Raw genomic sequence first — 21,569 nt, forward strand, 5'->3', positions numbered from 1 at the left:
TACCCGTCTGTGCTTTTCACTGATAATCGTCTATTTATCCACAGAAAGAACGATTCGTCAAACTTCTCGATCAGCTTCACAATTCCTTGAGGATCGACCTGTCCATGTACCGAGTAAGAGATTTCATTAGTTGTTTTTGATAGAAGTTAAAGAAAATTGTTTGTCTACATGTGTTGCTTCACTTTTTGTGTCCAACTGTCTGTTACTTACTTACTGTGACACTGTTACTATTTGTTAGCCCAGTTGTTTGTTAGCATCAAGCTAAGCGTATGTTTATATTATTTACTAATCCACCAGTTTACACTTGTCAATGCAATTCCTGCAGAACAACTTCCCAGCGAGCAGTCCCGAGAGGCTGCAGGATCTCAAGTCCACGGTGGACCTCCTCACCAGTATCACCTTCTTCAGGATGAAGGTCTCAATTTTCCCTCTGTCCTCCCTATTCGTGGACTAAAACAGATCTCTGTTAATCAGGTCCAAGAGCTTCAGTCTCCACCCAGAGCCAGCCAGGTGGTAAAAGACTGCGTCAAAGCCTGTCTCAACTCCACTTACGAATACATCTTTAACAACTGCCATGAGCTCTACAGCCGCGAGTACCAGACAGACCCGGTGAGCAGATCAGCGATGGACTAAAAATAACAAATTTATGGCTGCTTTGGGGGCCTTCTTGCAAAACAGGGCAGATGGTTTTTATAGTCTCATCTTGACAACATGGGAATAATTAAATTAGATACTCTCCCAATAACAAGAAGAACAAAAACAACATTGAGCCACATGCTGCTTCACCACATCTACAGTATACTTCTATTAGATCACATGCAGCTGCCTGCTGTTTTCCATAATAATGTTTTATTTTCACTCTTGTTTCCAGTGTCTAAAATTATTTCCCTTCATCCAGGCTAAGCAGGGTGCAGTACCTCCAGAGGAACAAGGACCTAGCATCAAGAACCTCGACTTCTGGTCCAAACTCATCACCCTCATTGTCTCCATCATCGAGGAAGACAAGAACTCCTACACACCCTGCCTCAACCAGTTTGTCTTTACCCAATTCTCTATGGCCATCTGTTATTTTTCTTTCCCTCTCATTTTCTTCTCTTGTTTTCCTACCCAGATTCCCTCAGGAGCTCAATGTGGGTAAAATAAGCGCTGAAGTGATGTGGAACTTGTTTGCTCAGGACATGAAATATGCAATGGAGGGTGAGTCGACACAGTGAGCTTCCACTCCTTGGAATAATCAACAGTATTAAAGCACCAATGACCATCATTTACATACAACATGCAATTCAAAAATAATTTTGGAGAATACCAACCAAACAAAACGCAATTACAATATTTATATTATGACTCACATCATTAAAATAGCTAAGCTAGCTTTTCTTCTCTTCTCAGAACATGAGAAAAACCGATTGTGCAAGAGTGCCGATTACATGAACCTGCACTTCAAGGTCAAGTGGCTTTACAACGAATATTGCAAAGACTTGCCTTTCTTCAAGAGCAGAGTTCCTGAGTATCCTGCGTGAGTTGTAGCCTGCAGTGTAAATCAAATCAAATTTTTTGCCATAAATATTCAAATGTTACGTATCGCTCCCTATAGGTGGTTTGAGCCTTTTGTGATCCAGTGGCTGGATGAAAACGAGGAAGTTTCTCGCGACTTCCTCCACGGCGCTTTGGAGAGAGACAAGAAAGACGGGGTAAACATTTTTTCAAAGTCCCCCAGAAAATCGCTGAGCTGTTTTTGTTCAGGCGGAATAACTGTAATCTTACTCAAAGCTATCACTTTCCTCCTCTCGCGCTTTCCCTACATCTCCTTTTTCAAAGACTCCTTGGCATTAATAAGACGGACACGGCAATGTTCAATGTCCTTGCAAGCTTCAAATAGCTCGGTGAGAGTTGGTTGAAGGAGCTTCCTCTGGATTCCCGAGATTTCGCAGCAGGAAAACTGTCCTTACCTCATTACTGAGACCCCCTGGAGGGACACCTGAGCACTTTGTTCAATGTTTAGAAATAGACATGAAACAACTGCCAGTTGTGATAGCCGGTATACAGATGGTAGCATTTCCTCGTACAGAAGGTTTTACTAACTTTTTCAACTCACAACCTGATATGATTTTTTTTTTTTTTTTGTCATCGAGCTACTCTTGATATTTGATTCCACAAATTCTTTTGTCTTTTCTGTCCCACAGTTCCAGGTCACATCAGAGCATGCGTTGTTCTCCTGTTCTGTCGTGGATGTATTTTCCCAGCTCAACCAGAGTTTTGAGATCATCAGGAAATTAGAGTGTCCGGATCCGCAAATCGTTGGACATTATATGAAACGATTTGCAAAGGTCAGTCATGCATAATTAAATAATAAAAAAATACATTTCTGTCTTGAAAAGGCCCTAGAATGGAGCCTTGAGGTACACCAGGTTCAATTTTTTTTTTGGTGTCCTTTTCCAGACGATCAGCAATGTACTTTTGTCATACGCTGACATCATCTCGAAATTGTTTGCCAACTACGTCACTATGGAGAAAGTGGTAAGAGGACAAAAACACACTGCAAGAAACCAAACTACTGTACGTTCTTAATTAAGTCATTAATTTGATCTCGTTTAGCCCTGCATCCTTATCAACAACATCCAACAGTTGAGAGTGCAGCTGGAGAAGATGTTTGAGGCCATGGGTGGAAAAGATGTGAGTTCTTCTCATTTTTTCACTTCTTAATTAAGCCAACTAACTTGATTGGTCAAGATAAAATGTGATTGGCGGCTCTTTCTGTGTGTTCAGCTTTGTATCGAGGCCAGCGACATCCTGAAAGACTTGCAAGTTAAACTCAACAATGTCATGGATGACCTCAGTCGAGTCTTCTCCGTCAGGTACTGAGACTCATATTCTTGCGTGCGCTCTGCATCGCCCTCGTTTCATTTCATTACTTTTTAAAACAGTTTCCAGCCTCACATTGAGGAGAACGTGAAGCAGATGGGCGACATCTTGGCGCAGGTAAAAGGAACGTCAAATGTCGGCAATGCCAGCAGCGTGGCCCAGGATGCCGACAACGTCCTGCAACCCATCATGGAGTTCCTGGACAGCAAGTAAGTCAATCATCTATTTTTAGTTTCTCTGTCTCCTGTCAATTTTTCATCATCATATTCCGTCTCCCCCAGCCTGACTCTGTTTGCCAAAATCTGCGAGAAGACGGTGTTGAAGCGCGTGCTGAAGGAACTGTGGAAGCTGGTGATGAACACCATGGAGAAGACGATTGTTCTGCCGCCGCTCACCGATCAAACGGTGAGTGCGTGAGGAATGCATAATACGTATGGAATTTTCTAAACATTTTAAGCTTTTTTGGAGGTGTGTTAAAAAAAAAAAGTGTGCTCTAAATGTAATTTTAAGCATGCGGGGACATTTTATTCTTTTGCAGAAGATAAGCTAGATGGACGTATACGGTAAAAAAAATTCACCCATTCTCCATACGTGTCGTTTATACTGATAAGCGACACGAATAAAGGAGAAAAAATGTCTGCTTTCACACACACACATACTTCAGCCGTTATGTTGGCACGACAAGAAACAAAGATGTGGGTGGAATGTGTGGAACGAAAGAACAACCTTGAGTGTGCTGCAATTCAAGACTCTGACAAACAAACCATGTAGGACAACAACCCCCTCTACCCCCCCACGCACACACACATTATATTATTCTACATTCCACACAAAAGGAGTGCATCATATCATTTGCATACCAGCTCAGGCCTGCTCTCCACTATGTCAGCCTCTACTTAGAATGTGCCAAAAAAAAAAAAAAAAGCAAGGTACATTTTGGAAAGCAGCCTGTTGTTTTGTTTTATTTTATATATATGTGCTCTATTTGTGTTTGGTTATCATTTGAAGAGCCTCATATCACAATAAGAAAAAATTGGTGACAAAGAAGTCAATTTTTCCTGTATTTAATTGCTGGTTTTTAATCCAGATGAGTCAATTGGTCCCCCTCCAGGACTTGCGTTGGTATTTTTTTTGTGATGGATGTGGGGCTCTTTGCAGCTTGACTGACCCTTCTTTCTGGTTGTTGTGACTATTATTACATCCTGCTCCCACTGCTCTCCCTCCACAGATGATTGTAAGTACAGCACTCCTGCGTGTGTGTGTGTCTGTCCGTCTACGGTGATTGGTTGGTTTCTTCTTGCTATATGTGGCTGCGATTTCCCGCTGTTGTTGTTTTTTTGTTGTTGTTTTTTGTTTTTTCTATTCACCCTGCATCTCACCGTCTCACCGGCCTTTCTCGCGTCTTCTTTTGCAGTGTTAATTTAAAAAAAAAAGTTGATATGGAAATTAGATCATAATTATGACAAGAGGTTTTTTTTTTATGTTGTTGCTTTAAAAGTAGCTTTAATAATGTTTTTACACTTTTTAAATAGCTATTCATATAGGACAGATTTTTTATAATTAAGTAGCAATTTTTTTTGGGGTGGGGAGATATAATGGAAATCGAAATTAAGTCATCATTTATTTAAATTAATTCATTTAAATCCAAGAAAAATTAACACTGTTCTTTTCCTCCTTTTGTGTCCTTCAACTTTGTCTTTTGAGAAGACAGACGCATGGTGCATTTCAGGCCCCCCAGTCCCTTTAAAAAAAAAAAAAAAATCTCCACCAATCAATGTTCTCCTTTGCTCTCCTCTTCCCGAATCTGCTCGTCAACCAAGAAGTGGCCCTCCTCACCTGTTGCCTTGTTTCTTCTCATGCACTGGGACCCCAAAAGCGATGATCCCTCGGATGACCTTTCACTCCTTTCTCACCTGTTTCCCCTCCTTAAAAATCCCCCACTGTGGGTTTGTTGCTTGCATCTGATCTTTCAACACTGCAATCTTCCGCCAGTGAATTTGTACGACGCTATCCTGTGCTGTTTGTCTCTCTGCGGACCTTTCATGTCCGTCTCTCCTGGTTTGCTCATGTTCTTGTCATTCACCGGGTTGATTGTAAATGATCCGTTTTTAAAGCCACGCTGATTTTTGGTTTGAAGAATTATATTCAAGATGGCCACTCAAAGAGATGCCAATGACAATGTCCCGACATGAGTGCAGCAAGTGGTGAGTGCTCCCATGTATTAACCACGTGCTCTCTTTCCAGGGGAGGCTGAAGAGCGCTTCTCACAGCGACGTAAGGACTAAACCCCTTCAGATAAATGTCTCGCCTCCTCCGTGTCTTCTTTCTGTGTCTTTGTCTCTTACCCCCAGCTCTCCCACAGTCATGGAAATATAGACTTCTTTATGTTCTCGCACAACATTTCTTTGCCTGCAAAACCTCAGAAGCACGTCATTTAGTACATACAGTTAGGCACAAAAGTATTTGGACAATGACACCCTTGGATTAGAAAATAATAATAATTCATTTAAATTTAATTTGTTAATAAAAAATTTAAATGAAATCTAAAATTTAAAAACACAGGTAATTTTGTGGTACACATCAGTTTAGCTTATCCAGTTTAATTTTGGCTCAATAAATTCTTCTGATGCAACATCTGGAAATTCCTGAAAAAATACAATTGTTAACCTAAAATTTGTAGATTTTTTTTTTTTGTGTGGCCTGGTGATTTGAGTGTTGGTCTATAAAGGCAAAATCAGAACACTGGTGTTGTCCAAACTGCACATCGAAGCGCAAATAGCAATTTAGTAATTTTGCAGAATGACGATGGATTTTCACTAAATATGCGCCACTCTATTGTTATTATTTGTGTGTGTCCGTATTCACTGTTTGTGGATGTATGTGTGTGCAGCTTTGGAACATAACGGAAAACATTTTGTCTAGAGGTGTTTATGTATGTCGTTGTCTTCTATGTAATTCTGCCTGCTATTTTGCTTTTAATCACTTTTAGATCATTGCGATAATCTTTCCTATCATTTTTCTTCTTTCTGTTTCTTCTTGCAGGGTACTCAGCTCATCTTTAACGCTGCCAAGGAGCTGGGTCAACTGTCCAAGCTGAAGGTACTGCCAAGAAAAGCAAACATGATGCTCATGGGATTCGAAAAATCACATTTTTTAACTAAGATGCATCCTTGTTTATGCCGTAGGAGTAAAAGCTTATTGTATTTTTTTTTTTTCTCTCTCTCAGGAGCACATGGTTCGCGAAGAAGCCAAAGCTCTCACACCCAAGCAGTGTGCAGTCATAGAACTGGCCCTGGACACCATCAAGGTAGGACTGCAAAGTTCAAAATGGCTATTAAAATCAACTCAATTCCAAAATATGAGATGTTGCTATCTTAACATTTGTCAAATACCAGAAATCAAAACTTTGTGTTTGTCAGCAATATTTCCACGCCGGTGGCGTCGGTCTAAAGAAGACGTTCCTGGAGAAGAGCCCTGACCTTCTGTCGCTTCACTACGCCCTGTCCCTCTACACGCAGGCCACAGACAAACTCATTAAGACCTTTGTCCAGTCACAGAATGCACAAGGTAATTTAATACGGCTTTTTTTTGCTTCTCTGTGGCTCCAGCGTCACTTTATGAGGAGCCGTTCTAGTGTTTTTCCAAATGTAGCACTCTGTAGTCTAAAAAGTACACTCCTGGTAGCCTCCACTGCCTTCGGGAACCCAGAGAGGATTTTTTTATGGAGCTCAACCGCTGTTTGCAATGAAAAGAACAAATATCCATCCTCCTTCTTGTTCACCCCCTCAGCCACCATTTCTATTTTTTTGTCAGGCAGTCACGAAACAGCCGTTATGTCCCTCGAGGCCCACTGATAGAAACACTAAAAGTGGACGTGTGGTCACAGAAGCACTGACCTACATTTACAACACAATATTTAACAGAATAGTCTTGCCTGATGGAGCAGGGCGACCAAATGCAGATTGGACCGGGATTTATCGGAGAAAACTCAAAAAGGCAGACTCAGCAAACTGACCTGACTTAACAAAATAACTCGAGGACTAACCGACAGGGCCGTGGCACAAAGGACGTGAGGATATTACGACAACAGGAAGCAAAAAGACATCAAGACAAAGATTCGACGGGGCGTGAGGGGCAGACGGGACTTATATACACGACAGGTAACAAGAGGCAGGTGAGAAGAAGCAAAGTAATCATGGGCACACAGGAGGGGAGGGGCGAGCACACGGACGGAAACCATGACGACACATAGAGGAACGGCTGGGGACGAGACGTGACAAGTCTTTTGCTGCCATGTTTTTCTCACCTCCACTCGTAATCCCTCGTATCGGCCTACATAACTTGATAGCAATGTGTTTTCAACCAATCCCATTTCAAATTTGCCTCAGTGGGCCAGCTAGTATTATTTTCCTCTGTTTTTAATGTTCTTTTTCTCCTTTCTCTGTGCACACCCTCCCCATCTGTCGGCCAGTGTTCGGCGGCAAGGGGGTGCGCTTCACCGCTAGTGAGGATGTTTACCCAGAGAGGGGTACGTTGCTCAAAAGTTTTGAGACACGCAGGACTACCAGAAAGCGCCCAACTTCCCCTTGCAACCTCCATGTATCCCCAAACTCTGCATCGACTGAATATACTTCCCCGCCTCTCTTTTCCCACGTCGGCCTTTCCATCGTCCTTTCCAGCGTTGAGAACTTTTATGCATGTGATGTCTGTATTGATGAAGCTGCATTTTATACATACCCATTCGGTATGTATGAGCACACGATGAAGCATGAGTTGCGGACATCAGACGATAATAGCGATGCATCGTTAGTACGGAGGAGATCTGACGCAGCATGATGTCATCGTTAAATCATGACTTTTAGCCAGAAAAGTTTCTTTGTGATCGCTTATGTGAGGAAAGCAGTCCAGATGGACTCCTGCTGTTCTCTTTGGTCTTCTTGGAAGTTGGCAGCGAGAGCGCCGAGCCAATAATCCTTCCCGGAGAGTCGACGAGAGCCGAGCGCCGGGTTTTCGTGCCAGGAACACTCTGCCGTCTAACTCCCACCGACACCTTGTTTAGTGGGCGGCCGGCTGAAAAAAAAAAAAAAAAAGACGTGCAGGCTGCTGCCGTTGACGGAGTGAAGACACTAATTAAAACATTGCAAATTAATATCCATCTGTCGCCATATCCTTCTGGAATTCTACCTCAGTTGACTGCATGGCACGAGTAGACAATTCCTTACCTTTTGGTGCATCCTAACGCACACCTTTGCATCTATGAGTGGGCGCCAGTGCAAATTGATTTTCTGAGACGACGAAAATATGGAACACCTTGCCACCACGGCGAGCCCACTCATAGCAGCTTTAACCAAACTTGCACCTCAGCACATCACTCTGCTTAAAGTCCTCCTCTAACATTCTCAGTCCATTTCTAATCACCCACTATAGAAAAGGCCTTCAGTTTTAGTTCTGCTCTTGAGCCTTGGAGGAGAAGACTCAAAGCAAAAGTCAGGGCACCTCGTGCTAGGAAGACGCAGATATTTACTGAGTGTCCGTCCCGCCAGGCTCCGGTGTGGACGACGCCGTGGGGGAGGTGTCCATCCACGTGGAGATCTTCACTCACCCCAACACCGGCGAGCACAAAGTCACTGTGAAAGGTATTCATTTCTCCTTCTAAGGTCTTCTGAGCATGGACAAAAGTGAGACTGGTCGTCATGGAAATGGCCTGATATTTGTGAATTGATTGAAGTCTCCTTCTGCCGTGACAGTGGTGGCCGCTAACGACCTGAGGTGGCAGACGCAGGGAATATTCCGTCCGTTCGTGGAGGTGTTCATCATCGGCCCGCACCTCAGCGACAAGAAGCGCAAGTACGCCACCAAGTCCAAGAACAACAGCTGGGCGCCCAAATACAACGAGACCTTCACTTTGTGAGTCTTCTAACGTTTTGGTCTGGATTACGACGATGATCTCGTAATATTTTCTTTTTCTTTTCTCCATCAGCACGCTAAGCAGCGAGGTGGGCCCCGAGTGCTACGAGCTACAAGTGTGCGTCAAGGACTACTGCTTTGCCCGTGAGGACCGCACGGTGGGCATGGCCGTGCTGCAGCTGAAGGACGTGGCCTCCAAGGGCAGCGTGGCCTGCTGGCTGCCCCTGGGCAAACGCATCCACATGGACGAGACGGGCCTGACCGTGCTGCGCATCCTGTCGCAGCGTAACAACGACGACGTGGCCAAGGAGTTTGTCAAGCTCAAGTCGGATCAGCGCTCGGCGGAGGAAGGCCGCGGCTAACCGCCCCCCCCAACCCTGATCGTGTTTGGTGATGTATATACGTTCATTCCGATGGGGGCGTGTTTATCATTATGATCACATCAGCCATCTTTGTGGTCAAGTTGAATCACGAAGTTTGCGTGTCAGAAAAGTTCTAGCACTAGTGTCGAAAAGTAGATACGGAGGTGTAATTTGAACACAAATGGGGGAGTAACTCAAAGGCACATATTCTTTATCCTCTGTGAGAATAGACATCAAACTATGTCAACTCATATGTCAAGACACCTAGTCACGGCCATTTTGATGTTGTCCACGTCTTCAAAATGGGTTCCCTTGATGACCCAATTGAGCATGGCCAAGAGAGAGAAAAAAAAAACACACGGGAGTTTGCTCCAGCATGGCAGTCCTTCATGGCAAGGAACTGTCAGATGCTCAGGGCATAGTGAGCAGCCACACACAACTCTCGCCTCTTCTCACACACTCAGGATCTCTTTGTAGATGTGCCAGTTGGTCGTCTGACACACACTGAAGGGGCTTTGCGACGCTAGTCCTGGAACTTTTCTGACACACATGTTCATCACGTCAATCGGCCGCACAGGGTTTTATATTTCTTGTGAAAGAAAGTATGTTGGATGCCAAACATTCCAAGAAGGAACTATGATAGGAAGGATCGCAGGGAAGAAAATTACGTCAGATGAACACGTCGAAGTGCAACTATGTTACTATTGTCTTTCAGATTATATTTCTACAGATGGAACTCTGAGTGTAATCATGAATCATACGTGAAGTTCCAGTATATTCGGGGATGATGTTAGATGGTGGAACAGAGCACACTGCCTGACACCCTCAATGCCTTCTGTCTCGTACACCCGCCGCCGTCTTTGTGATGACAAGTGCACGTGTGTATGTAGAAATATACGAGTGTGTGTTGCCTTGCCGGTAAGCAACACAACATCATAGTGCGCTTTTCGTGTCTCGGTTTGCTTCGTTTTATTTGTTACCAGTGTAAACATTCCAAGTGGAAGGTGCCAAGTAAACGTGGGTTGCTATTATGACACCAAGCACAAGTCATTGTCAAGTGGGACCGCTGCAAAAAAGGGCTGAAGCTCCCCACTGCACCCGGTCTGCATCTGACATGGACCTTGAGAGGTTTGGCTTTTTTTTTTTTTCCTCTTTTAGTTACCTGTTAGGCCATGGGTGTCAAACTCCAATCCTCGGGGGCCGCATTCCAACATGATTTCCAAGATTCCCTAGTTAAGAGCACCTGTGTGAAAAGTTAGGCTCCTGGAGACGGTGAAAATGAACAGATCTTTTCACTCAGGTGTTGTTAACGAGGGTCACTTGGAAAACATATTGGAACGCGGCCCCTCGAGGACTGGAGGTCGACACCCCCTGCTGTAGGACATACTAAAATGACCAATTAGCCCTTTTCTAATCAGAAGAGCATGTCAAGTAGTGTCAAGTTTACAGATCACAGGGTATCTGCTATCAAGTCCTGAAAATGAAGCAGAAGTATTGGAACGGCTTAGCCAATTCCATCTATTGTGATTCTTGCCAGTCCATTAAAAAAACTAACCATTACATTTTGGAGAAAAATAGTTGAGGTCATATACAGGGTGTATGTTTGTGGTCTTATTTGGGCCTGTGATGAGCTTGAGTTAGGCAGGCCGAGCCTTCTCGTGTTAGATTGGAACTCTATGCATCTGATCCATAGAATCAAATGTCTTTCATTTTTTTATAAGATGTCTCATAATGTTTACATGGTGGATATTCCTATTCTGATATCAGCACAAGTGTTGGATATATTGTTTGGAAAAATATATATGTAATGTCAAGGGCCAAATGTTTGCTGCAGCTTTAGTGGAGATTGAATTTTTTTTTTTTTTTTATCAGAAGATCTGCAAGAGATTTAACAAAAATTCGTGAGTGGGCGTCTGAAGAAATGTCATGGACACACAGAGAAGAAGAAAAAAATTTTAACTAAACATTTAACTCACAAAACGAGTTTTTTTCAGGTCACCATATAACTTTATTCAGGTAAAAATTTCAGATTAATTTGCAAAATATTACAAGAATACATTCAATACAGTGAGGGTAAAAGTTCAATTTATTTTTTTTTTTTTACTTTTTCTTCTTGTCAGTGTGGCTCAAGGAAGGTAATGATGTTGCTGTCCTTCACGCACATTTACAGGGATAAAAAATTAGCCGAACATGTGGACAATAGCACCAAATTCAATGACATTTTTCAGAGGCATGCAGAAGTTATGGGATCGAAGCACAAGCAAAAAAAAAACAAAAAAAAAAAATTACAAAGCACACAACCAAGAGGCAGACGTGCATGTTCTGCCCCACATGCACGTCTTGTACTTCCACTAATGGTGCATGAGAGGAACGCTGTAACAAAAAGAAATTTTAATTTTGAAAAAGAAACATTTTTTGCCAGCACGTATAATAATTTGATATTGTCTGCTTTATTTTGATAGCTTCTTTTCTATTTTTAAATGTTTGTGAATATATATAAATATTTATAACTGATGATGATGATGTGAAGTGTTGCAAAGTAGTCGCATGGGACTTTTTTTTATACACAAGATGTTTATATCTTTTTTTTTTTTAATATTTATGTTTCTGGGAGTTATTGGGACGACAGTCTTGTTGTGTTCTGCTTCCAATAAAAGATGGCAAATTTCAATTAGGTTTGATTTTGACAAAAAAAAAGCTCACACTCTGCGTAGAAAGGTTAATTTAAGGGAGTCCGGAATGACCAAGTTGTCCGCATGGATGGCGGGCAGCACTTGGACGGGAAACGTGACGGGAAAGACACGCTTTACTTCCAGGAGGAACTGGCGTGGTTGAGCATCTATGCGGTCTTTGAGGAGGCCCTGAGAAGAAGTAGAAGAATTAATATTTTTTTCAATGTCTGTATAAAAAGAACTCCCACTAGATGGCACTAGAGTAATACATTACAGTAATTGCTTTGTGCTGAGCACAAAAATAGCAAATAGAAAATATTTCTCATAAATAATGGTGGATAGGTTACCCAAAAAAAATTTTTTTTTTTAATTCTGTGGTTCATTAATACATCCAATTAGTGACCGTGTGTGAGTGGTGAAATGTAAGCAGTACCTGGACCAGGCGGACAAAATTCAGCGAGACTCTTTCCTCAACATCACCATGAGGCGTGTAGTTGGTAAGAATCTTCACAATCTGCTCAACACAACGACAACTTAGCTTGTTAACCTTTTGAAATGTATCTTTCAAGGTAGCTTGACTTTTTTTTAGTGTCCAGCAAAAGGTCACCTGCTGGCCGCTGAGGGCGGTGCAGGCCCGCACAAGGGCTTGAGCGTCCGCCTCGGTGTTCTTCCCGACCTGCAGCAGCTGAGCTGCCTGGATGAGAGGCGCCAGGGAGGACATGGCACCCTCTGTCTGCAGACCGCGGTCACGCAGCCACTCCTCAAGCTGACTTAAGTTCAGGCTAAACCACATAAGGGGCTTTCAAGTAGGTATGTTTTGTGATTTAAAAATCGATTGATCTCTTCTTGAATATCTCTTGTACCGTATGTGTATCCCGCGGCTGCAGCAGCACACGTCCTTCCTGAGCAGCAGGCTGTTGAGGGCCAAGGCGGACATGAAGTAGACCAGCTGGTGGAAGGCGTGCTCCATCAGTGCCGCGGGCAAAGCCTGACGGGACATGGCGGCGTGAAGGGCGCCCAACTCCTTCAACACTCGAGCCACAGTGGGAGCATCCGCCCCTTCCGCCGGACCCGCTCGCCTTCTAGAGCCCGTCGGAATGTCTTCGCCCTCCAACAAGGCGGCGGCTGAGAAGGATGAGATGAAGATGGTTAGCATGAAGATGGTGGGTTGAGGTCTGGGTTCTGGCGCTACCTATGAAGCTCTGCAGGCGTTGCTCAGTGATGGAGACGAGCTGCTGGTAGGCTTGGATGCGGAGCTCGCTCAGCGTGTGGCTCAGATTGCCAATGTCAAAGGTCAGTGGCGACAAGTCCTCACGGACACACAGCTAAAATAGACATATGGAAGGCCATGAGCTGCACTCGGGAGGACCTCTCTCACACTTACTACTAAAACACTTCAGAATTTTTTTGCCTCACTCACATACACACACAAACAATCCTGAATTATGTCTTTGGTGGCCCCTCAGTGTGTGTACACATGTGCTTCTCACCTGTTTTGGACCATGCTGAGTCAGCAGGTCGTGCAACAGACTGATGTTTTTCAGCCACAAAGCAGTCACATCTAAATCACTGTTGTGTTTCTGTCGAGAAAAACATCATAACCAACACTTCACAAAAATTTTGCATTTCTAAGATTTGGTTTTTGTGCAGGTGTGGTTTTTGTTTCTGTTCAACAAATCATCCGAGGTTACCTTCAGAGTCGTCTTCATGGCGGCGACAGCGGCCCGACACAGCGACGAAGCGGCGGTTTGATCGCCCCTGATGTCCGCCTGCCGAACACACAGGAAGACCACGCTTGCCGCCAGCCCGGGGGCCAGCGACACGCCCACGTCTGCCCGGACATCTGGACACAAAGACAGAAGGTCGTACCTACCTAGCAGTGGATGTCCTACCTTTTAACTTAAATATCTGAAGTAAGACTACAATGTAAAAATAATAAGATTTTGGAGTCATCACCAGTGATGAGATTCTTGATGAGTTTGCTATCATCTCGTCTCTTGCATTCCAGAAGACCGGCCGCTGCAGGTCCTTTCTGCTGGGCTAAAGGCGAGCCATCAGTGGGGAACATTGATGGCAAAACTAGAAAGGAAAAATACACCAGATCCAAAACCTTTAATGAGTTTGAGATGGCCAAACATCCCAAAAATGAATATAATATTTCACCTTGGGTAAGGAGTCGCCGCAATGGGACAGTGTTTCGAAGTTCCTTCAGTTCCTTCCTCAGCCTTGCACACTCCTGCTCGCTGGCCTCCAAAAGGTCCTACGCACGCAAATGTTTACAAGACTTCAGACTTGGTGAAGCAGCATGTGGCTCATTAGCGTCGTTAGTTAAAAGTCCGCTTATCAACCCTAACCCTAATTAGGACAATCAAAAATGAATTGATGCTACCTGCTGATGAGAAGATGAACCCGAGCTAACTCGAAGCAGCTGACATCTCAGCCTCTCCACTTCCTCCGCCCACTGATTGCGCTGATTCAGTAACTGGCTCTCCAAAAACCTCCGAGGGACAAACAAATGAATTGTAAGTTAATCGTTACTGTTAATGATGCGAAGATGAATGAGTGACTCACTTGTTGGCTACTCGTACTGTGTCGTAGGCGTGTGCCAAGTCTTCTCCTTTCAGCTCACCGCCATACTCTTTGGTGAAGCCCATCTTGTCCATCAGCTGTTCCTGCAAGCATGCACCACAACTGAACGAAACGGAAAGCCAACAATGGTGTTGCATCAGAACACAAGTGTCCCGAACCATTGGTGTTTCCAAAGTCCACTCCGTGAAGCCTCCCTCCGTGTTGGGAGACGTCACGCTGACTCGGCGAACCTCCTCTGGGGATGGGTAGGTGGACGGGAAGGGGGAGAGGGAGCGCGGGGTGAGGGATTGCGGTGAGGGCGACAGAGGCTCCGAGCTTAGCGCCGAGTCGGATCTCCTGAGGCCCCTGGTGCCCTGGATGGAGGATTCAGACCTTTACGCTTGCCCCAAAAGTTTCCAACAAATTTTTGTGTTGGTTGTGAACCTCAGTAAGCTGGCTCATCTCCCTCAGGTTGTCGTATCGCTGCTCCAGCCTGGTGAATTCCCGCAGGAGACCCTGGTGCTTTCTCCTCTCCTCGTCAAGCTCGGCGCTCGCATCCGCCGTGGCCTGGGACGCCGCTTGCTGCACAAGAGCTGCACCGAGACCACGAGTTGGAAAAAGACAGCAAAGCCAACGTGACACGTGGTACCTTCTTGTGCCTGTTCCTGCTGAAGCAGACATGTAGAGAGACGCTCTGCTTCTGCACTGAGTGAGGCCTTTTCTCTCTGCAGTGTCTCCACCTCCTTCAAGATTCACAAAGAATTCAAAATAATTCATGAACTCAATCCAAAAACAAAGTTATGGTGACAGCTACTTGTTTTAGCTGCAGTAGCTCCTGAGAAGCCTTCTCCTCTGCTCGCTTCTTTTCCTGCTCCGTCTCCTGGTTTACAATGGAACAAGGTGCAGGAGAAGGAGTGACGTCCTTCTGATGGGCTTCCAGCTTCTCAATTTTTGCCCTCAGAGCGGCCAATTCAGTGGCGGCGACCTCCCGCTGGACACGCAAGGTCTCTTTAAGGGCTGCGCTCTCCCTGGCCTGCATACATTGTTAGTATTTCATATTAGTTCTGGAAATGCAAAATGACTTCATTTGATCACATGACATAATGACGCACCTCCTGGTCTGCTCTCATCTGCAGCTGCATCAGTTTGACCTCCATGCCTTTGTTGAGCTCTCGGTACCTCTCCACCGAGCGAGCTTCCGTCTTGAGCTTCAGCAGTTCCTTTCTGGCAGCCTTGCGACGTACGCAACACTGCGCCAACACAACGGCCGCTCGGAACCTGGTGAAGCTTCTCCTCGCCGACCACCCTCGCACTCTGGCCTGGAGCAGCGTGGCGGCTCGCTCGGCCACAAACTAAGCAAAAATGTCACTTTGACATTTTGTTTGAACCGGGAAACCAGAGGATTATAAAACACTAACCAGTCGGTACTGACGACGGGTCAGCGTGCCCCTGACGAAGGCCTGGATGATGATGGTGGCTTGGCGGACCAGGAGGAACATGCGTCTGTCCACCAGCATGCGGTAAGTCTTCTGGATTACCAAAGCAGCCTTCGTGTACCGCAGGGTCTGAGCCAAACTGCAAGATGTGTGTTTTTGAACCTCAGAACCTGAACGCAGACGTGCTAACAAAAGTGAGCTCACCGCCTAACTAGCGCTCCTCTCCAGTATCTTTGTAAGACAACGATGGCCCTGAGGGTTCTGCTGTAGTAAATCCGGGCCAGCCACCCTCTGACGCAACTCTGAAGTTTCACAGCAGCCGCTCGAAGCCTCTCCGCTCTCAACCTCTCCAGAAGAGCCACCTGCCCGGCCCGGAAAAAGACTTTGGTCTTTCCGAAGACGTATTGGTCCGGGGTGGGGATGAGCTGAGGCAAAGCCTGCTGGCACGCGAGCCGAGCCTCCTCCCAGCGCTGGCCCCCTCGCAGCAGAACACGATACCTCAAGAAGAACTCCTCGTACGTCCATCTGGGGAAAGAACAATAAAACTGAAGTTCTCAATGACCCATTTGTTGCAGTGTAGAACCCAGGAGTCATAACCTGGATGGAAAACCAGCAGCGCTGATTCGGATTGTCTCCAGCACTCCACATGCTCTCAACTGCTGCACTGTCCTCTTCGGGTCAAACCTGACAAGTAAAAAAAAGATTCAGTTTGAAGGCAAAGCCATCAGTGATAGCTTTGAAGGAAGCCCACGGCTCACATAAAAGGCTCCTTGAGGTCGTTTGGTTTGATGCAGCGGACGTAGTGAGGTGTGGTGCTGTTCAGAGTGTCCATCAGCATCTGCAAGGACTGACGGAACTGGAGAAAAAATGGGGTATTTTAAAAAGACCAAGGAGACGTTGGAGCAGGAATGGGAAGAGGTTCACCTGAAACCCCACGGTCAACTTGTGTTCTCTGTGGGCTCTTCGTCCATTGGCCACACTGGTCCCCTTTCCTTGCTGTTGGAACAACTCGGCCACCAGCTCCGACTGAAAGACACATACTGAGTTTTAACTCCGAAGTTTTGGACAAGTTCAAGGATGCCCGACACACGTCTAACCTGACTTGCTTTCATAACATTGACCAACTCCTCAAAAACGGTGTCTCGATTCTTATCGAGGAAGCCGCCACATTCGTATTGCACCTGCGGAAACAAATACACACTTTTAACTTTTTAAATAGTAGAAAAATGAGGAATCTGCGTCACGTACCGTGTCAGCAAAGTGTAGAATGATGAAGGCGGTGTTGGACGTGCGAGGTTTGCGGAAGTTGGGATGACATCGGCTGGTCAGGTGCTGGTCGTACAGCTTCTGGATCCAACTGTCATCTGAACCTTTGGGCATCTGGTGAGTCCAAATAAGAACAGAACTTGATAAGCATCTCTCAACTGGTTGCAGCTGGCCAACACTAACCCTGCACTCCTCATCCAACAGGTCCAAGAGGCCAAGCTGTCCTTCAATGAGATGAATACACTGCTGATTGTCGCTGAACTCGATCCTGCTCCATGTCAGCTCCTCACGTATGTACTCCTCCTGCTCCAGGTAGAACACGTGCTGCACAAATCATTAAGGAGTAGATACATGTCAGAGTCTATTGGAATAATGTTCGCTTAAACTGAGATAGAAACTGGTGGTGGTGTTCCACAAGGCTCTATTTTAATCCCACCCATTTTTACATTGATTGCCGTTACAGTGGAAAACTGGAGACATTCCACAAAATTCAATACTATGGCCACTCTGGGGGAGAAAAAAAAAATGTTGGCTGACATGAGGTGTCACACACTGTAACTCACCCTGTTGAACTGCTGTTGCAGTTTTTCATTGGCATAGTTGATACAAAACTGCTCAAAGCTGTTCCGCTCAAAGGTCTCAAAGCTGCACATAGATGAAGACTTGTGAGTTGATGGCGAGAATTCAAAAAACATAGATGTAGCTCCTCACCCATAGATGTCCAGCACTCCTATGAAGGTTTTGGCATGACCTGCCTGACTACGTAGGGCAGAGTTGAGTCTGTGCACGGTCCACTTGAACATCTGCTCATAGATATGCTTGGCCAGAGCATCTCGAGCCTCGATGGCCTGCTGACCCGTCATAGGCTTGCTCAGCGTGTCGCCCGCTAGCACCAACCTGCGATGGCACAGCCAATGAGCCATGTGGGCGGCCTCTACACCCAGAAGCTTGCAGAAGATAGCCATAGAACTGTCATCTGCCTAAAAGAAGACAACGCTTGATCATTTCTTCAGACTTGTGTCATATTTTAATATTTTTATTTTGTTCAGTAAAGGAAAATTGGAGACTCACATCAATATAAGAACGATCAGAAGTGCGTCCGCTGCCTGAAATCTTCACATTGCCCAAGTGGAGAACAGCTGCCAGGATCCTGAAGAGCTCCATTTGCTGGTCGGGAAGGATGCCTGTAAGTCCAACAGAAAAAAAAAAGTGGAATAAAATTTTTATTTTTTTTTATGCATCTAACTAAACTCCATCCTACCCAGGATGGTGAAAGCATTGCGAGTGCGCTCCATTTCCATCACGTCATCAGTCCCAGCAATTTTTGCATCTCCTCCTTGGTTTGTGTAGCGAAAATATTCAGGAGCAGCTGGATTAAAAAAAAAAAAAAAAAAAACAAGAGAATGAATTTCCTTAATAAATCAATATTTTTTAATCGTCACGTCTCACCCAGTTTTAGCGATCTCATTTCAGGCAGTTGTCTGGAGGCACACAGCTGGTAGAAGATATGGTAGTTCCTCTCTGCTGCTGACTAATGTACACAAAAAAATACAAAGTTGATATTTCATATAGAGTAAGACTGCAAGTTTTTGCCACAAATATTGTGCACCTGAAAGACCACTCTAGACTTCTCCAGCAGGTAGGTGCTCATGTTGGCCCCGATAATGTCTCCTTTCCCGCCAAAACCGATCTGGATGTATTTCCCAAAGCGACTGCTGTTGTCGTTCCGGGTGGTTTTGGCATTCCCGATGGCCTGCACACAAAATATGTTTTATTGAACTAGACAAAGTAGTAATAGAAACCTTTGTTGTTTCCGCAGATTACCTCCATGATGGGATTGGAGGCCAGCACCTTGTCCTCCACACTGGTCTGCTGAGCGGCTCCTCCCACCACCGCAAAGTACCTCATGGTGAATTTGGCCGAGACCGTTTTGCCGGAACCCGACTCGCCGCTGATGATGATGGACTGATTTTTTTCTTCCCTGTGCAATTGCATGTTAGCCAAAGAGATAAAGAACAAGAGCTCGAGTCAAGGCTGACCTGATCATGGTGCGATAAGCGTTCTCCGCCACAGAGAAGATGTGAGGCTCCAACTCGGCCATGTCCTGACCGCTGTAGGCGTCAATCACCTCCTCGCCGTAGATGGGGAGCTCATCGTAAGGATTGACAGCCACCAGCACGATACCTAGCAAAAATTTTAGGTTTATTTAATTGGCACAACTCTCTTTAAAAAAAAAAAATCTAATTGTTTCCATTTTTAGGAAATAAATGTGAATATTGAATTTTTTTTTTTTTTTTAATTCAATATTAATATGTGTCCCAATACTTTTTGTCCATAGGTGTCACGTGCTCACCGCAGTAAGTGTAGATGCTGTTGTAGTCCAGGAAGCGAACGCGGAGGTTGTGCAGGATGGCAGGCTCATGGAGGAAGCTAAGTGCCGTCAAATCATTCTCGCCTTCTGAGATGTCAGGGTTAGCTAGCGGAGGAAGGTCGGACGGCGCCGCCACCGGGTAAAGTGACTCCTGTCAGTGGAGAAAATATTTAATTTCATTTTCTAACTTTGTATTATTGTCTCACCTTCCCTCCTGAAAACCGCAGCAGCACATGCTTGTCATCAGGTGTGTAGTCCTGAACGAGCTGGGCCGACACCCAGACTGCATCTGGATCAGGAGTCCACACGTTGGCCCCCTGGTTAAAGAATCCGGGATATGAGCCAAAACAGTGACACTCTGACTGATTTTTAATTGCCCCAACATTGCTTCCTGAAACATTTGACAGCCATCAGCATAAAAAGGCTCTTAAAAAGGGTTACAAATTAACACTGGCCATCCCACTTTAAAAGTCTACGTAGATAAGCCATTATGCATGACTATACTGTGATGAGTTTATGAATAGAGCACTATACAACCTAAAATATTTAAGAATAGGCATAATGTATTAGTGTATTTCATCTTCACTTGAGAAAACTGCATTTGACTACACACTTCAAAATAATTCTCAAAATGGAGGACTTGGTTTGCAGTATTTATCGGATAAAAATGATATCTGGACCTGAGATCAAATTAAAATAGTCATTAAAAAACAAAATCAGACAATTAACTAAAATTTAAGTGCTCAGAGACACGTGGAGAAATGCAAATGCATTTGTGTGGAAAAGGCCCAAAGACAATATTTTAATATAAAATCTAGTTGCCATTCTTCCATACATATCAATGTAATTTAAAATAATACAACACAGCATTGCTACCTTGGTGTACAGCTGCAGTGTCGCCATCTTCAATTAGGTGTCAAAAAGCATCCGAGAAGACAAAAACGACATGCACAACAAGCAAAGGGATTTTCCACAGAGGAAAACGTCCCTAGCTGTGGGTGCATGTGCACTTTGTTCACATTAAAACACGCGCACGTAGGAACAAATGTCATGCAGGTGAGTCTGCAGCTGATTGGGTGAGAATTGACTTGTTACAAATGTTGGCTCGTGAGTGAACGATGGGTTCAAAAGAACAAATCTTTTCAGTGAACAAGAGTGAACGAATCACTTCCGAAAGTGATTCGTTCTTTTTGCAGTTCATATGACTTCAACCAGTAGGTGTCGGTAATGCACATTGAAGCTGGTGCCACCTCGCCGTAAAACAAAACGAAGAAGAAAATGACGTCACTTCCGGTTCACGGACGAGCTGGGAATGTCATTTCCCGTCCACCAACAAACAAATTTATGAGGGAAGGGATCAGTGAGTGAGTGATTTGCGTTTCCAGTTCATCGTGAGAACGGATCAGTGAAGGAACTAATCCTGACTTTCCCGTTCGCGAACGAGTCAATGGGTGAACTGCCTTCCTTCCCGTGCATCAACGGATCAGTCGGTGAACGTGTTGCGTCTTCCTCCTGGCGTGAACTATGTAAGCCAGAATGTCGATTTACGATTTGCTAAGAAAAGAAAGAACCACTCACTGAAACACCACTTCTTTTATGCGCGTTTTCGCCAAGCTAACGGCTAACTTTATTGCATGAAGGGATGCGCCGTTATACAACAACGGGGAGATTATGCTTCTCTTTGGGTTATCTTGATTTTATAACACTTATAGTAGTATTTAAATAACGTGTATACGCCTAAATAGCGTTATTGTGGTGAATGGTCTTTGTTGCTTCGCTGGTCTTCAAAAAAACACTTGGTGGACGACGGCTGGCCCACAGAAGGAACACTCCAGTGACACACGGCTGATTGGGAAAAGATTTTATTCAACCGATGTCAAGAGTGAAGTCTCTCCAAATATTCGAGTGGCCCAAAAGCAAAGATGTTAGCAGCCCCTTCCCCCCCTGTCTGCGAGGCTCCACATCTTTTATACCTGGCAAGACAACAGCTGCGGTTTGAGTCTCAGTCTACTTGTTACTTTCGATGCCCCTAAAAGGTCATGTACTAGGCTCTTCCCTGGTCATGAACAAATGGCCCTTCCATATTCTAAGTACTGTATATATATTACTCAAATTAAAGCCTCTC

General features: G+C 44.8%; 2 protein-coding genes across 2 annotated transcripts in view; one reads left to right on the forward strand and one right to left on the reverse strand.

Moving 5' to 3' along the window:
- Window positions 1–11,802, forward strand: part of unc13a (unc-13 homolog A (C. elegans)) — a 24,209-nt gene extending 12,407 nt beyond the window's left edge. Inside the window, exons 25-45 of the mRNA XM_088393572.1 lie at window positions 45–113; window positions 326–415; window positions 475–609; window positions 899–1,032; window positions 1,112–1,197; window positions 1,390–1,516; window positions 1,595–1,691; window positions 2,184–2,327; window positions 2,440–2,517; window positions 2,596–2,673; window positions 2,767–2,855; window positions 2,925–3,071; window positions 3,144–3,267; window positions 5,107–5,136; window positions 5,905–5,961; window positions 6,089–6,169; window positions 6,282–6,429; window positions 7,334–7,390; window positions 8,406–8,498; window positions 8,610–8,769; window positions 8,843–11,802. Coding sequence (XP_088249698.1) covers window positions 45–113; window positions 326–415; window positions 475–609; window positions 899–1,032; window positions 1,112–1,197; window positions 1,390–1,516; window positions 1,595–1,691; window positions 2,184–2,327; window positions 2,440–2,517; window positions 2,596–2,673; window positions 2,767–2,855; window positions 2,925–3,071; window positions 3,144–3,267; window positions 5,107–5,136; window positions 5,905–5,961; window positions 6,089–6,169; window positions 6,282–6,429; window positions 7,334–7,390; window positions 8,406–8,498; window positions 8,610–8,769; window positions 8,843–9,131 — 2,313 coding nt within the window. The 3' untranslated portion in view covers window positions 9,132–11,802. The remainder of the gene's footprint in view (window positions 1–44; window positions 114–325; window positions 416–474; window positions 610–898; window positions 1,033–1,111; window positions 1,198–1,389; window positions 1,517–1,594; window positions 1,692–2,183; window positions 2,328–2,439; window positions 2,518–2,595; window positions 2,674–2,766; window positions 2,856–2,924; window positions 3,072–3,143; window positions 3,268–5,106; window positions 5,137–5,904; window positions 5,962–6,088; window positions 6,170–6,281; window positions 6,430–7,333; window positions 7,391–8,405; window positions 8,499–8,609; window positions 8,770–8,842) is intronic.
- LOC148388573 (unconventional myosin-Va) lies at window positions 11,205–20,524 on the reverse strand. Its single transcript, XM_088393569.1, has 35 exons — window positions 20,321–20,524; window positions 19,651–19,761; window positions 19,427–19,595; window positions 19,113–19,257; window positions 18,898–19,054; window positions 18,683–18,826; window positions 18,523–18,604; window positions 18,335–18,442; window positions 18,145–18,257; window positions 17,785–18,053; window positions 17,637–17,718; window positions 17,257–17,397; window positions 17,056–17,187; window positions 16,905–16,988; window positions 16,732–16,833; window positions 16,566–16,663; window positions 16,405–16,491; window positions 16,012–16,332; window positions 15,790–15,946; window positions 15,484–15,723; window positions 15,186–15,404; window positions 15,021–15,114; window positions 14,816–14,964; window positions 14,551–14,745; window positions 14,375–14,475; window positions 14,193–14,301; window positions 13,967–14,063; window positions 13,760–13,882; window positions 13,495–13,646; window positions 13,294–13,383; window positions 12,996–13,128; window positions 12,667–12,928; window positions 12,411–12,585; window positions 12,237–12,317; window positions 11,205–11,992 (listed from the first exon to the last, which is right to left on the reverse strand). The coding sequence occupies exons 1-35, from the start codon at window positions 20,345–20,347 to the stop codon at window positions 11,831–11,833; spliced, it is 4,911 nt and encodes a 1,636-aa protein (XP_088249695.1). The 5' UTR covers window positions 20,348–20,524; the 3' UTR covers window positions 11,205–11,830.
- Window positions 20,525–21,569: the final 1,045 nt, after the last annotated feature.

Source organism: Syngnathus floridae, chromosome 13 (genome assembly GCF_059516105.1).
Source record: "Syngnathus floridae isolate MCC-2025c chromosome 13, RoL_Sflo_1.0, whole genome shotgun sequence".
Classification (NCBI taxonomy): Eukaryota; Metazoa; Chordata; class Actinopteri; order Syngnathiformes; family Syngnathidae; genus Syngnathus; species Syngnathus floridae.

Bases quoted from the DNA above. Each gene is read 5' to 3' on its own strand.
- LOC148388573 (XM_088393569.1), bottom strand. From the start codon at position 20,347: ATGGCGACACTGCAGCTGTACACCAAG. The intron at 14,965-15,020 runs GTACCACGTGTC...GTCTCGGTGCAG, and splicing joins GCAGGAACAGGCACAAGAAG to CTCTTGTGCAGCAAGCGGCG. The intron at 12,318-12,410 runs GTGACCTTTTGC...TGTGTTGAGCAG, and splicing joins CCGCCCTCAGCGGCCAGCAG to ATTGTGAAGATTCTTACCAA.